The sequence below is a fragment of the Apostichopus japonicus genome, chromosome 4 (genome assembly GCF_037975245.1).
Source record: "Apostichopus japonicus isolate 1M-3 chromosome 4, ASM3797524v1, whole genome shotgun sequence".
In the NCBI taxonomy this organism is placed as follows: domain Eukaryota; kingdom Metazoa; phylum Echinodermata; class Holothuroidea; order Aspidochirotida; family Stichopodidae; genus Apostichopus; species Apostichopus japonicus.
Window position 1 is genome coordinate 27776659 of NC_092564.1, and position 15144 is coordinate 27791802.

The 15144-nt window shown below is 36.4% G+C and overlaps 1 protein-coding gene across 13 annotated transcripts in view; it reads left to right on the forward strand.

Moving 5' to 3' along the window:
* Positions 1 to 981: 981 nt before the first annotated feature.
* LOC139967040 (uncharacterized) overlaps positions 982 to 15144 on the forward strand; it is a 69254-nt gene continuing 55091 nt past the window's right edge. For 4 of the 13 annotated variants that reach the window (XM_071970661.1, XM_071970665.1, XM_071970668.1 and 1 more), the window contains exons 1-7: positions 982 to 1269; positions 3009 to 3163; positions 6630 to 6742; positions 7662 to 7792; positions 9764 to 9883; positions 11528 to 11647; positions 12610 to 12732. In XM_071970661.1, coding sequence (XP_071826762.1) covers positions 1218 to 1269; positions 3009 to 3163; positions 6630 to 6742; positions 7662 to 7792; positions 9764 to 9883; positions 11528 to 11647; positions 12610 to 12732 — 814 coding nt within the window. In that variant the 5' untranslated portion in view covers positions 982 to 1217. The remainder of the gene's footprint in view (positions 1270 to 3008; positions 3164 to 6629; positions 6743 to 7661; positions 7793 to 9763; positions 9884 to 11527; positions 11648 to 12609; positions 12733 to 15144) is intronic. The other 9 variants (XM_071970670.1, XM_071970663.1, XM_071970669.1 and 6 more) reach the window with 5 other exon arrangements.

Sequence of the window (15144 nt, forward strand, 5' to 3'; positions counted from 1 at the left end):
CCTCCCCACCCCCTCCCCCTCCCCCTCCCCCTCCCCCTTCGGAATGGTAGACAGAATATTACAAAATTCATAGTGTATATAACATAAATATGTCACATGTATACATGCGGTACAACTTAAACAGTTTCGCAAAGTTGCAAGCTGGCTGTGCTAATGCGTTTGAATGAATATGTTTGACTAACGTACAAAATCCAGTGTATATTCATAACGGCTAATTGATGGCTTCAACGCCCATTGAGAGCGCAACATCCCGTTGGTTTTCGAAACAGTTGCACTACAATGGCATACATGCAGCATTGACCGTTAGCAGCGCATCGTGTATACAAAAAGTCACAGTAACCACCAATTTTGTAGCATACTCAAAAACAAACGATTCGGTGTCGGCCTCGGCCTCGGGTACAAGGATGTAGTGGTCTTGACCTAAAATGGTGAAAAGGAAAAGATTTGCTAAGCGATCAACCTCACCCACCAGAATATCCCTTTAACACAAGAGGAACTGCGAACAAAGGGGGCCGGGGGGGTGGGGAGGGGGAGGTACACGAGTAGTTAGTGAGCACTACAACATTGCAAGTATAACACTGTTGTCTCAACTTGGACTCGGACCAAGTAAGGAATCCATCTTGGTCTCGAATCTCAAATTGGTTTCAGACTCAGGCCCGGATGTAATGGACTTGACTACAACACTGCTGAATACCACATCTATTACAAACACCACACTCATATGTAGTAATTATTCTACGTCAATCGCTACATATTTTGGGGGAACAAATACCTTGTTATGTTGTTTTCTTTTGGGCGTGATTTTACCTAGAACGTTCACAGTCCAATGATATGCATTGTTGGACTATTCGTAGTCACTACACGATCGAAAGCCCAAATATAATTCGTGAACCTTTTGAACAAAGCTACTCACTGAAGCAATAAATACACAGAACTATAAAGGTTAACTAAAATCGGGTTTGTTTGGTGCTGCTGTGTGAGTAATTGTTAGGCCGTTATATGATATTCCTATATAGGAATCCACACACAAAGTAAAATACCATAGACCTATACCAAGCCTCATAGTTTATATCAGAACGTATTAATGACTATTTCACGCCTGTTGTATAGGACTTAAAGGATCTGCGTGTTATTGGATTCACTCGTAACCGATATCATATCGGTTTATGAAACTACTTTTATGAACAAATCTTGGATATAATATACCACCTTCAAAGATGTCATTATTACCACTGATTTCCGTCCTTTCTATATTTCTATGGTTTCAATGTAAGTATTATAGACTTTCTACTATCTTCTTCAATTTTCATGATTTTGTAACCAAATCAACTCAATTTAGCTCTAGCCTATAGAGTGAAGAGAGAAGAACTTGAGGGGACGCGCAAGCGAATAATTAGGAGTTGCGTAGTGATAATTAACTTCAAATCAGATGTTCATTTAAAGTTATAATCAGATTTTTAATCATTTGACTACCATGTTATGATAAGTGTATGTAAAACACACCTATATCGATACATGTCCATGCACTGATGTTGATGATTCTACATACTACTTTAGTTTAGTACTGGGGAACCATTAAGTGATCAATCATGAGCAATTACGTTTCTTATTTAGGCCGCTATATTTGAATGGCAGTCTGCATGTCAGAAACGAAACCAAAATAAGGCACATGTGTATAATCTATATATCAGTGTTTCGTAGTAGTATTGTTAAAGATCATCAGTATTGGCTCCAAATTTCAGGATGAGAAGACTTGTTGGAAGTTTTCCAAAGTTCTTTCCTAGATCTATAGGCTCTGATCCTTGAAATTATTGCCAGCTATTGAGGAGTATTTACATCGACAAGTAAATATCTCCGTGCGCATATACCTACTTTTTAGAGGAGCAGTAAAAATGATTTCCATATGTGGAGCATAACCGGTGACTATAAATGAACCTTTAAGCATATCTGGGGGTGGGGGGGGGGGGGGTGCAGATAATCTGCATATTAAATGTAATGGTATAATTGAATCAATAACTAGTACGGTATCAAACTTTGTGTTTAAGAGCCGAATGCTACTTCTATTTCGGTGCACATATATATATATCATATATTTCATGCTGGTATATATATATATATATATATATATATTAAACACATTGAAATTTTCTCATTCCTTCAGACATATTTGGTTTGTTTACCTGAGACAGACCATGAGACCAATGTTTACAACATTTCAATTGCAGGGTTCACGTGTATCTATTAAGACTAAATGCTCATTTGTGAAAACGGCTGAAAATTTTCCTGATGGAAATACACAAATTGTTATACTCCTGCCTGCGTATTCATTTTGATACATCCTATGACGATAATTTACTTTGCGATCCTTCAAGCATAGCCCATTATCCCTTAACTACGGTGGCTTTGAAAGGACAGAGAACAGACATACTGTGTTATTATAACACTTCAAAAGTACGATATTTGACGCGTTTTCAAGTTACATGCAAACGACGTAAAACTTCAGTTTCAAATTATGTGCCAAGATATAATATTTCCGCCACTTGTACTTGTCAACTCGACGAGATTCATATGTCTGGCTGTGTTGTAAAGGTACGTGCAACTCCATGGAGCTATAAACAGATTTATAGCTCCATGGTGCAACGCAGCAGCTCGACAATTTTCGTCGAGGTATAAACGTTTAGCGTAACTCGCCAGTTCGACAAACTCATACAAAGAGGTACTGCGTTTAATTAACACGCTATAGGTCTGAAGAATCATCGGTGGCCTTAAGACCTTTCCGTACTGTACTTACGTCCACCGTCAAGCTCTCCGAACATTTGATTGACTTAAAAAATAAAACAAATTAGAAAACTTGGACTGACAGCCAAGAAAGAGTTATATACTCATGCAATCCACATTTATAATCTCCTGTTTCGTTGCACAAAACATTCTACGCCAGGAACATTATAGAGGTAAATAATTTTGCTTGTAACAACAACTTTTTTATTTCCATCCTTTTTACCTAACAGATGCAGCTGGCCAATGTCCAACTGGCTGGGTAGAATTTAGTACTACTAAATGCCTGGTTGCTATGGAAACTCTCGTTGAATATGATGCAGCACAAATGCAATGTTTGAACTACGGAGGGAGATTATTAATTGCAGAGCCGTGGTCATCGTATTCGGTAGGTTAAAGCCGTTCAGAGGTTGTTGGTAAACACAGATTTATGTCAATTCATATTTAGGATACAAATAGCATATTATTTGGCCAATCACACTGTGTATTACAATGGCTTGATATTAGATATTGAAGAATGCTTAATATCAATTCATGAAGTATATCTACCCTAACTTGGTACAATACACAAGGGGGGAAATGAAGAGGCGCTTCCCCTCCCCCAATAAAAGACCACCCGCACACCGGCGGCAGAACCAGCAATATATAATAGTTAGGGAGTCCTCGATCCTCCTCCTAAGACAGATATACGATACTTATCAATACAACTATAGAGTTGTCACATATATAGATAACAATGATTTTTAACTCGATCTCATTTTGCATAATCCAAGAGGTCAGTTAGAAGGTACACAGAGAGTACAACAAGACACGAGTGTTGGTGTCAGAGCTAAGAACACTATTATTAATATGAGTGGACCGTCACTGACATGTAGGAACAACGTGAAAGAAAATTAAGGAATAGAAATGTTATGATGTGTAGGTTTTGTAGAATTTACAATCCTTTATAGTTTAATTCTCACACGATCGTAACTTATTTAGGCGTAATGAGAATATTGGAATAAAATTTGTACACAATCGTGTGATCATAAAAGCCAGATCTGATGTGGACGCTTTGGAAGTTAGGGTGGCCCTACTGCCCTGGGACTTCCGCCATTGCCCGACCCCACTCCAATATTTTTTATTATATATATATATATATATATATATATATATATTTATATATATATATATATATATATATATATATATATATATATATATATATGTATGTATGTATATATATATATATATATATATATATAAATATAAATTAAGAAGCCTGTTATATTTAAGAACTCAGCAACTTATGCAAATAAATACTCTCCAGATTTGTATCAGGTGGAAATGGTGGTTGGCCCGCTGGGGCGCCTTCCCCCAACCCCCCAACCCCCCCCCCTTTGCAACCACCACTAATTTCAGTAAATAATTCGGTTAATATCCAAAATGCCAAAAAATTCCGAATTGGAATATAACTTGCCGTCAACTTTACTAGGAAAACCGGAAAATCAACCAGGATGTTTAATTGTGACTATAACCATGCTCACTCAAAGTTCAGTAATTTGATTGACGTATTTCCATTTGCCGTGTGTTTCTGATTGGTTGAAAGTGTAGTCTGTGTGCTCATTTTTCCACTGACGCGGTTGCGTCTGTGATCGTATATATGTTACTCAATCTTGAAAAAGTAGATAGCACTAGACTATATCTATAGTGTTACCAGGGAGCTGTGTAAACCAACCATATATGTTAACTCTTGTCACAGGTAGGCCAAGCTAGTTAAGTACAAATGCACCGTAACAATTAACAAAATATTTCATTTTAGTCCATCGATGTCAAAACTCAATCCTCTAGTCTGGGTTAAAATTTAAAATAATTGTAGCAAAGGTACTGTTGTCGTTGAAGACTAACTTCCTAAGCATTGGCCCATTCGTATTACTGCTAGGCCTAGCCTAGGCCACCTACATGTTACACTTACCGACGCAAAGACGCGCTGAGTGACATTGCGTACGTTCGGATCGGCCTCGGGATACATACAGTATTTATCTGGAATTAAACCAGACCAACATTTTTGTATATTTCTAGTACAGTTTCGCTTAATAGTATTACCATTAGTTTCAAAGGAAAGTGCGAGTTTCAAGATGAGTAAATCAAAAATTAGTCCACCTGTAAATTGCTGTAGTCATATTCTGTCGTACTCATATTCATAGGCTTACTCATACTTCATACTAGGTTAGGCCTCGGCTTAGGCTACTAAGTACTAATACTTTTATGTATAGCCTTGCACAAGGTACGCAGGACTAGCCAGCAACTAAAACGCTCATTGCAGAGACCCAGGTGAGATATCTAAAAATAAAATATGGGTATACTGTGTACAAAACTGCAATACATCTGTAAGCGGCTGATCACAGAAACGTAGAGTTCGGAAGGATACAAAAATATACTTGTACAACACTAGGAACTGTGCATAACATATATTTAATCAAAGTTCTTCCTTGTAACACCTCTTGGCCAACAAACAAGGGATGTACTTTGTACAGCACTAGGTACCGTGCGTAACATATATTTATTCAAAGTTCTTCCTTGTAACACCTCATGGCCAACAAACAAGCTATGTACTATGTACATTTCTTTCAACGCACGGCCTAGCCAACAACTAAAACGTGCATTGCAGAGACCCAGGGGGAGATGGGTCATTGTGTTGGACTAACAGTTAGGCTAGGCTATTAGTACAGCAAACTTTAGTATAAGTAATAGTTGTAAATTAGACTAGTCTCAACGATTATCATAAAAGACTATCAATCAAAGTCAGAATTGGTGGTTTGACATTTTGACTGTGGATGCATCCTTGGTGCATGTTCATGGCGATGGCAGCTACACTGCAGTGAACCTTCCCCATGTATGCTCATTTTCTGTGATTTAGCATGTTGTTTGCTGACAAATCAATCCAACTATGTAGCCGAGAAGTAAAGAAATCTTACCAAAGGATAAGCTACTGTCAAACTGATAGTGATATGAAAAGGAAATGAAGGAAGTTTATTCAGTTAATAAGTTCTGAAAGAATTAAGTTTAGGTCTGGGCATGTTGCCTGCATAGCCTACAGTAAGTCTTTGTCATGGGAACTGCTATTGTTGAATATGAAATATCCAGGCATTATTGAACAAGACATCTCAAACAAATGGACAATTTCATGATATACATGTTCCAAGATGAAAGTATACATGTTGTACGATCTCAGTTATAGTTGTCTTGTAAATAATTAGATAAATATCAACTAGATTGTTTTAATTAACTTTGAATTTCAGAATATTTTTGATAAAGTTTTGGTTCATAGTGTTCAGGGAATAATTTAATGATAAAAATTTATGTAGCAGATTTGAAGGGTCAGTATTTTTGTCTCATTATTAAATAATATGGATATATATATATATATACTGTGTACAAAACTGCTATACTGTACATGTTTGTACTTGGATAGCAATTTGCAATTGACCATTTACTAGCATTCTGTGATGCCAAACTGGGTAAATTATTCCAAGTAGTCTGTTCAAGGTTTTTCTACTCATTCATTAAAGAAAGATATTTCTTTCAACACACACAATGTGCTCTTTAACAATAAATTGAGAAACTGGAATGTTCCATTGCACTTTTTTTCCAACCTCCATGGTGCGTTGGCACCTGATACACATTATGCTTGTCAACGGATTCAAATCACAGTTAGGGAAAGAAGGCGAAACCTTTGTTGTCTTTCTTTCCTTAGAATGTCTTTATATGTTCATGACTATCACTGTAAGACTTCAGGAAGCCCTTTAACACTTCCTGCATTCCTATGAGGTGACAAATCAATACTTGAAAATTATGCTTTATTTCCTTTGCAGAGTGCAGTCACCAACCTTCTTCCTCCAGACAAGTTTACATTTTACTACATTGGTCTAACCCGAATTGTTCCATCAAGTTTTGAATGGAACGATGGAACCGTTCCAGTGGAAACGTAAGTGTGCCATTTTGGTTTTCTATTTCATGGGAAGCCATAAAAATACTTCATGATAATGAAATGATCAGTCTGTCAATGTTTCTGTGAAATCTCTTATTCTTTCATGTCACCCTTAGGATGTTTTCGTTATTATGCAAACTGCCAAAGTATCGGATTTCAATATTGCATATCCTTTTTAATTAAGTCGAATGGAAACAATGGTTTTGTAAAGAAGTACATATAATAGCCAACACTAAGAAGTTCACTAAGGCAAATAAGAAAGCGCTAGTACCAGTATATTTTAGTTTTGGTTCTGTGTTAGGGTATTGCCTAACTACCATGCACCCTAGAATTTGTTACTTGTATAAATGCAGTTTGTAGTTGTTTTATGCATTGCTCATCATGATGGTGACTACCTAATGAAGGGTCCACATGTCTGTTTATGGAAGACTTGTGAACCAGCCTGTCATATCAGCTCATATAGTTCCCTAAGACTTGACAATCAAGCTGCTCTGGTTTCTGACTGCAGATAACTGTGTTGTGAGTTGAACAATAATGTTCGTAATGATTGTAGAAGGAGATCTGTAAAACATATAATTCAACGTTTCAAGTCTAAATTGTTTTAATCACCTTTAAGTTTTTATATATATTTTTTGAGAAGGCACTTTCTCAAACAGCACAAGTGGAACCTTGAACTAGCCAATCACCAAGTTCATCCGGCATGTCAGGGTGTTTGTGATCAACTTGCTTGTGATCCTGTATTAAAGTCATACTTCAAACTCGGCGATTTATCAGTCTGTCTAATGGTACATATACATGTACTGTAATGATCAAATTGACTTAAATGTGGAATTGCTCGTTTGAAGTTCCATACTTAGCATTTTGTATTTTCGTAGTTATCTTTATAATGCACCATATCATTATTTTGCTCTGACAGCAATTGGGCTCCTGCTCAACCAACGGCAACTTCTTTTACAGAACTGTGTGTTGCTGTTGAAGCTGATACTGGTCTTGAATGGTACGATAGGCCTTGTAATGTTCAGTCAGGATTCATATGTGAACGACCTGGTGAGTCTTATTTAGTTCTGTAGCGCTTACAAGTTTTGCTATAATATATTTTAGGAATGCAATGGGATATCTGGTCCAGCAGAATATGTGTCTGGCTGCAAATATTAGTTTAACCTGTACAAGTACTGTAAGGTAGAGGTATAGTTTACCCATGCATGGTAGCAGTTTGTGCAACAATCTGAAAAGGTTGGAGCTATTTCGTTAGAATTAATCAACTTAATCCACCAAATGTAAGACAACTATATTGTAATAAAAAGGAATATTTTGATCTCAATATGCACATATAAACCTTTGTCCTGAGATATTGTCTACGTGATGGGCAATCTGACCCTGGGGTTAACTCTCAGCACATCCATCGTGATCGTTTGATGTGATATTTTCTCATAGGTAAAATGCAGGTCTTTGCCAGGTGAAGTTATTTATTTTGATTGGACTTCAAAAGTTGATGCTGAGACAAAGTGTTGGGTCTTTTGAATGTTTTTGCTGTACATTTTCATATGCACAGGGTGTCCAGCTGTGTAAAGTGTCGTTCCACAGCATAAAATACTTGCTGTGGTATATGTAGATGGAAACATGTATACTTTATGAAATATCCATTAAAGAATGTAAATGTGTAAATCAATAGTTTTAATAAGGTTGTTAAACTGACCCCCATTGTCATCCCCCCATCCCCTTTTTGGTTTTAATGATTGGTCCTTTCATAATGGTAATGCTTGACACCTTTGGAATACATCTTTATATATTTAACCTGGTAGAAACCAAGTTGTAACTTTTTGTCAACAGAGGTATACTAAAAGAGAAGTGTCAATACCCATGCAGGAAGTATAGTAACTTTCAATGTTCAGAGTATAAATTGTTAAAGGCCACAAGATCAATGAAGTTATAACTTCGGTTCAAAAAGGTGTTCCGGACATATCAATTCCTTAGCGCCATTCCTTGTGCGGCACGCGAACTGAGTTCGACCGCCGCAGTTTTAGGCCATTGACTTTACCATATAGACCATTTTCCTACAGCCATAGCGTGAAAAGTTAATACCGAAAAAACTTTGTTCAAACGGCACTAAACAGAGAAATGTGTTGTCTCTAAAGTTCTGTTATTTTCTTAACAATACAGTTCAAAATTCCACCGGACTTCGGTGATTTACGATGCAAGGTTAATAAATATCGAACTCAAAACCCTCATTGAAAACACACAGTAAATACTGAAGAAAATCACCATTTGATAGCCGTACTTTGTTTGCGTAACCATCCTCTTGAATATTCATTAACAAATTTAGTTCAAACGGTTTTGGAAAGGATTTTTTCTTAACTTTACATTGATGTTAAATTCAGTTTCATTGGTCACTATCTTCAATCGGACCAAGTACAATCCAATCGAATGTCTTCTAAGAAAAATACAAGTTTCGCTTTCTTCGGTGGGTACGCCGTTACGTAATATGTGTATCCTGTACTCTGCAATAGGGTACAGCTACGCAATGCACAGTGTTCACCTACATCGCCACAGCCGAGTTTCGCTTTCAAAACGTCATATTTTATTGAACTTAATATTATTTCAAAGAAAATGACCGTGGAATATGCATCATAAATATTGAAGCAAGTAAGTGTCAATTAATTTATCTAATGCAATCCTATAATTATAGAAACACCGTTTAAGACCCCCCTGATGAATGGAATAGCCCAAACAACTTGTCCGCACAGAGCCACAGGATTTTCGGTCAAGGTGATGAGTCATACGCGTTGGTCAGTAAGAGGGCTATTTTGAAGAATGTTTAGTGTGCATTTTAGAAAGAAAGGAATTGATATGTTGGTAATGTACTTAAAACACTTGGTGGGTATATGACGTTGTGCAGTGGAGTGATGATAACATATAAGTATAGCCATAATTAACCTAATTTTGGGATGAGATGTGCAACTTCATGTGTTTTCTCTTTGTCACAGTATTTATTGCCTCACTGTACCTCTTCTTGTCTAGTCAATCACTTCTGCTCTGGCAGTGGTACATCCTGCCAGAATGGTGGGATCTGTGCAGAGGGTCTAACGGCAGCACAGTGTGACTGCCCAGGTGGTTGGACTGGTAGCACATGCGATGTGGGTATGTATCAAAATAAAATTGTTCCACTGTTAGTAATTTACGCTATTTGACACTTCACCAATTTATACTGAAAAAAAACTTAAACCTGTGTCTATGTCTCTGTGAAATTCCACTAATTACTCGTCTTCTGTAACAATAAGACTTTATCGTTTGTATTTTTTGTAGCAGTTTTTGAAGTATATACATCTGGATTTTGTCTCTGATAAACCTATGGTTCCTGTTTAATAAAAGAAAAAAAAACGGCCATGTCCTTTGTGTTGTGTAGTGACTTGACCAGTTAACATCGCTGTTTTGCGACACAGTACTTTATAAATTATTCCCTTTCGATTGAGGAACAAGTTTGAGGATTGAATGGTTGGAATGTTATAAAGTTTCACACTTCTGAGATGTACTTGTATATAGTCTCACACGGGAATCTTTAAGCCCCATTATGCATTCATCCTCGATTATCGGTAAGGAATCTTTTCTGCTATTTTTTTTCCCATAATCACACAATCATGATGATGTACTTGTTTTTGCCAATCGTTTTGGCTCATTGATCAAACGCATTATGTGCGTGCATGATGTATTTACCTTCCCATTCATAGCTGTGCATCTACGTATGTACGTATAAGGCACCAGACTCTCTCTTTACTCGTTAAATTTCACTCTTTTAATGTATAAATACTTTCAGTTATAATTTTGAATTTTTTTGTAAGCCTTAATTATATATGTTAATGGTTATTACTGTCAGTAATGTTAATTCATGTGTATTAACAATGTACACATGTGCCTCTATTAGTACATCATTGTACCTCATTGTACATCCTATGTACCTCTATTAGTCTTCATTGATAGCAGAATTTACTATTGTGTAGGATGGAAAACCAAAGAGCACTTCAAGTACTTGACTTAAATTATTCATACATTGTTACTTTTAATAAATACAGATTTTTCTTAATTTGTTCATAAGACGGTACATGAAACCAAATAATAGGAAAGACAAATGCATTTTGTTCATGTCAGTAAGAGGTGTAGTTTGTTACTCTGATCAATCAGTTTCAAAGCCGAGTGAAGAAGTTTACTGGGTAACTGCATGTGGGTGTATAGTACCTTATTAAACTGGTACTGGTACGTACCCAACTGACATGGTTCCTCTGTGGTATTTATCTTGGCAAACTATATGTGAATTAATTGAATTGTGAAATCTCTTCTCAAATTGATCAAAAACAAAGAAATAAAGGAATAAACCTTCACTCAAGTTCTTGTTGTGTATAGTGTGTTGCATAATTTGTAATTTGCCCTGGTGTGACTCATTATAGGGCAGAGGGAATGACAAGATTTAGTAATGTTGGATTATTCATCCTCATCTGCCACATCCCTGAAAGTTAAATAAGCCAAGTAGATCCAAATTTTTGGGGTCCAAAAAAAAATGCATGATTACTGTGTAATTTCTCAATTTATTGCAAAGGTAAAAATTGGTGTTCATTACCAGTTGTCAATTCAACAATGTTGAGACATGACATCAGTGAGCAAATTAAAGGTTTGCAGAAAATTGCTGATATAGTTGAAATGAAGGTCATAAATATTTTGAAGGTGCCTTAACATTTCCATATTTATATATAGATATAGATATGTATATATATTTTTCATCTCTTTCATTAGACATTAATGAATGCTCTGCTGGGACTGATAACTGTATGACCACTATCTCAATGTGTGTCAATACCATGGGATCCTTCACCTGCCAGTGTTTGAATGGATACAGTGGTTCTCCATGTACTGGTAAGAAATCTCCATTGACTTTTTCTTTATTTGTCAAAGACTAGTTAAAAGGTAACATTTGACTACCAAGAAGTTATGGGGACTTACATGCCTTTAATTGATTTCATTGAAACGTACACTTATAAGGATACATGCTATTGGATTAAAAAACATATTAATGTTGAGTAAGTAAAGATATTGATAATAGTAATAATACACTTTAGATTTTTTTGGTCATATCTCTCATTGTTAACCATCTAACTGTTCCCTCTGTCTGGTTAATTTATACTCTCTTCCTTGCAAAGATATCAAGGCTAGTTGTAAATACTGTAGTTGTAAACAGGCACTTCAGTTCTGCAAAGCTTCAATCGTAGTTGTGTCAACTTTAACGCCAATATATCCAGTAATTTCCCCAACCCTACCTTCATATTGTCAAGTGAATGCAGCACTGTTTGCATTTCACGTTCATTTTCCTAGTTTGTCCAGCTATGTTGGAGAAATCCAAAAACTGTGACAAAGAATTAAAATATTACTGATCTCATTACATTAATGTTTCAAGGGGGAGCATGTTACTATCATAGGTCAAAATCAAGGTAAAATACATATTTGTTGCCAATAGCTTTTGAAGTCCCCAAATTTCTGGAATTTTGTTTTTCTTCGTCAGAAAAAAACTTGGTATTCCACGTAATTTTTACCGATGCCGATTATGTTCCGATTATGCAATAATCAGCCCGATTCCGATTCCGTTTATCGTTTGAACACTAGTTTTTCGGTGTCAACCTAAGCAAAAAGGCACCAGCTCACATGCAGCTAAATCACCTTGGTGAAAATAAAATGAAACTAAGCTTTGTCCTTTTCATTGCAGTGTCATAAAAATGAATTTCAGAGTGATTGCAAAGGTTTCAGTATTATTCACTTTTTTATTACAATTTAGATAATAGAACAATGATTGATATTGACTTGTTGTTTTCTGTCTTCCATAGATGTGAATGAATGCAGTAGTGAAGTAGACAATTGTGATGCTAATGCAGCATGTACTAACACAGAGGGTAGCTTTATGTGTACCTGTAATGATGGTTACCAAGGAAATGGTGTGTCCTGCCAAGGTATGTTAAATTATCTTAGAACTGTTCAATTGTCATCATTTTCTGATGTCAATGAATGTGGCATAACTAATACCTGCTCACGGTTTGCGGTCTGCACGAATACTGACGGAAACTTCATCTGCGAGTGTATGACCAGTTACAGGGGGACTTGTGTGACCTGATTCAGGTATATGTAAATTTCCTGTACATGTACGCATGCTTCACCCATGCAGTTTCAATCAACCTTAACAATTTACTATTCTGAGTGTGTACATACAGCACACATTTCAGTGTGAAAGTAACCACAGGGTTTGACTTGTATTTAGACAAAAGAAATCGCCACAATATCTCCACACAACAGTAACCAGATCATAGCTGACTGAACACAGTAATCAAAAAAATGATGACTGCATTTTTCAGATATAGTTGATGTTCCTGGTGGGTCTATGTGGTATTAATTGAGAATGGTTAATAGACATGACCAAGTTTGAAGGAAATGGAAAGAACAAAGAAACAGACGCAAAACTGTGGCCCTAATTTTTGGTCCCTTCTACATTTCCCAGACTAGGGAAACTTCAGGCTAATAGCTTCATCACCTGTTTGTGTTCATGAGTATTAAAATTGAAAATGTGTGGGAAGGAAACTGATCGTTTTCCACTCACTGGATCAGAGGGTTGGCTTCATGAAGAAACATCAAGTTAATATTAAATGAGTTCATGATCAGAATTCCCCCCCCCCCCCTCACCAAGTAATTTGCTGAAATAACAAGATGACACCATTAGGTACATTGTCCATTTTCCTCCAAATTTTACTTTCTCCATTCTAAATTGCTATGAGAGAACTTAATAAATCTATACTTCAACTTCTGGTTCCTTAATTCATTGAACTGAGGATCTCTGTGCCAAAGAAAAATATCAGATAAAATCATCCTAGTGACTTGTACATTTTGTGTATGCGTGTGTTTGAAAATGTCTATGGGAGAGCAGGATATACTTGACAATGCTGTTGTTTCTGGGAGCTCCAGGGTGCCCTTGATGTCCCCCTACATCATCAGCCATTAACAATATATATTTTTTAAGTTGCAGTATACTCAGCACACACACACAAATTCCTCTCTCTAACCACTCTCCCTCAACATCCCCTTGCTCCCCCACCTAACTCCCTAACTATTTGAAACTTTGGTCTGCCAGTTACTGTAACTCCTCTGTTCTGGATGGTATTTTAAAATGTTCTCATCATCTCAGATTCTGATTGTACAAAATTATTGATCCATCCAGTACTGTATAAAAAATAATACCATATTTTGATCCAACTAGTAATGTATGAGATGAGACCAGTTATTGATCCATCTAGTACTGTATAAGATGATACCAGGTATTGATCATCTAGTACTGTATGAGATGAGACCAGTTATTGATCCATCTAGTACTGTATAAGATGATACCAGGTATTGATGCAACTAGTACCGTATAAAAAGATAGGAGGTATAAATACATTTAGTAGATAATACCAGGTATTGATCCATCTAGTACTGTATGAGATGACACCAGGTATTGATCCATCTAGTACTTTATGAGATGACACCAGGTATTGATCCATCTAGTACTGTATGAGATGAGACCAGTTATTGATCCATCTAGTACTGTATAAGATGATACCAGGTATTGATGCAACTAGTACCGTATAAAAAGATAGGAGGTATAAATACATTTAGTAGATAATACCAGGTATTGATCCATCTAGTACTGTATGAGATGACACCAGGTATTGATCCATCTAGTACTTTATGAGATGACACCAGGTATTGATCCATCTAGTACTTTATGAGATGATACCAGGTATTGATCCATCTAGTACTGTTTGAAGTGATACCAAGTATTGATCCATCTAGTACTGTAGTAGATAATACCAGGTATTAATTCATCTGGTACAATATGAGATGATACTAGGTATTGATGCAACTAGTACTGTATAAGATGACACCAGGTATTGCTCCATATAGTACTGTATGAGATGCTACCAGGTATTGATCCATCTAGTACTGCATGAGATGATACCAGGTATTGATCCATCTAGTACCGTAGTAGATGATACCAGGTATTGATCATCTAGTACTGCATGAGATGATACCAGGTATTGATGCAACTAGTACTGTATAAAAAGATACAAGGTATAAATACATTTAGTAGATAATACCAGGTATTGATCCATCTAGTACTGTATGAGATGACACCAGGTATTGATCCATCTAGTACTTTATGAGATGACACCAGGTATTGATCCATCTAGTACTTTATGGGATGATACCAGGTATTGATCCATCTAGTACTGTTTGAAGTGATACCAAGTATTGATCCATCTAGTACTGTAGTAGATAATACCAGGTATTAATTCATCTGGTACAATATGAGATGATACTAGGTATTGATGCAA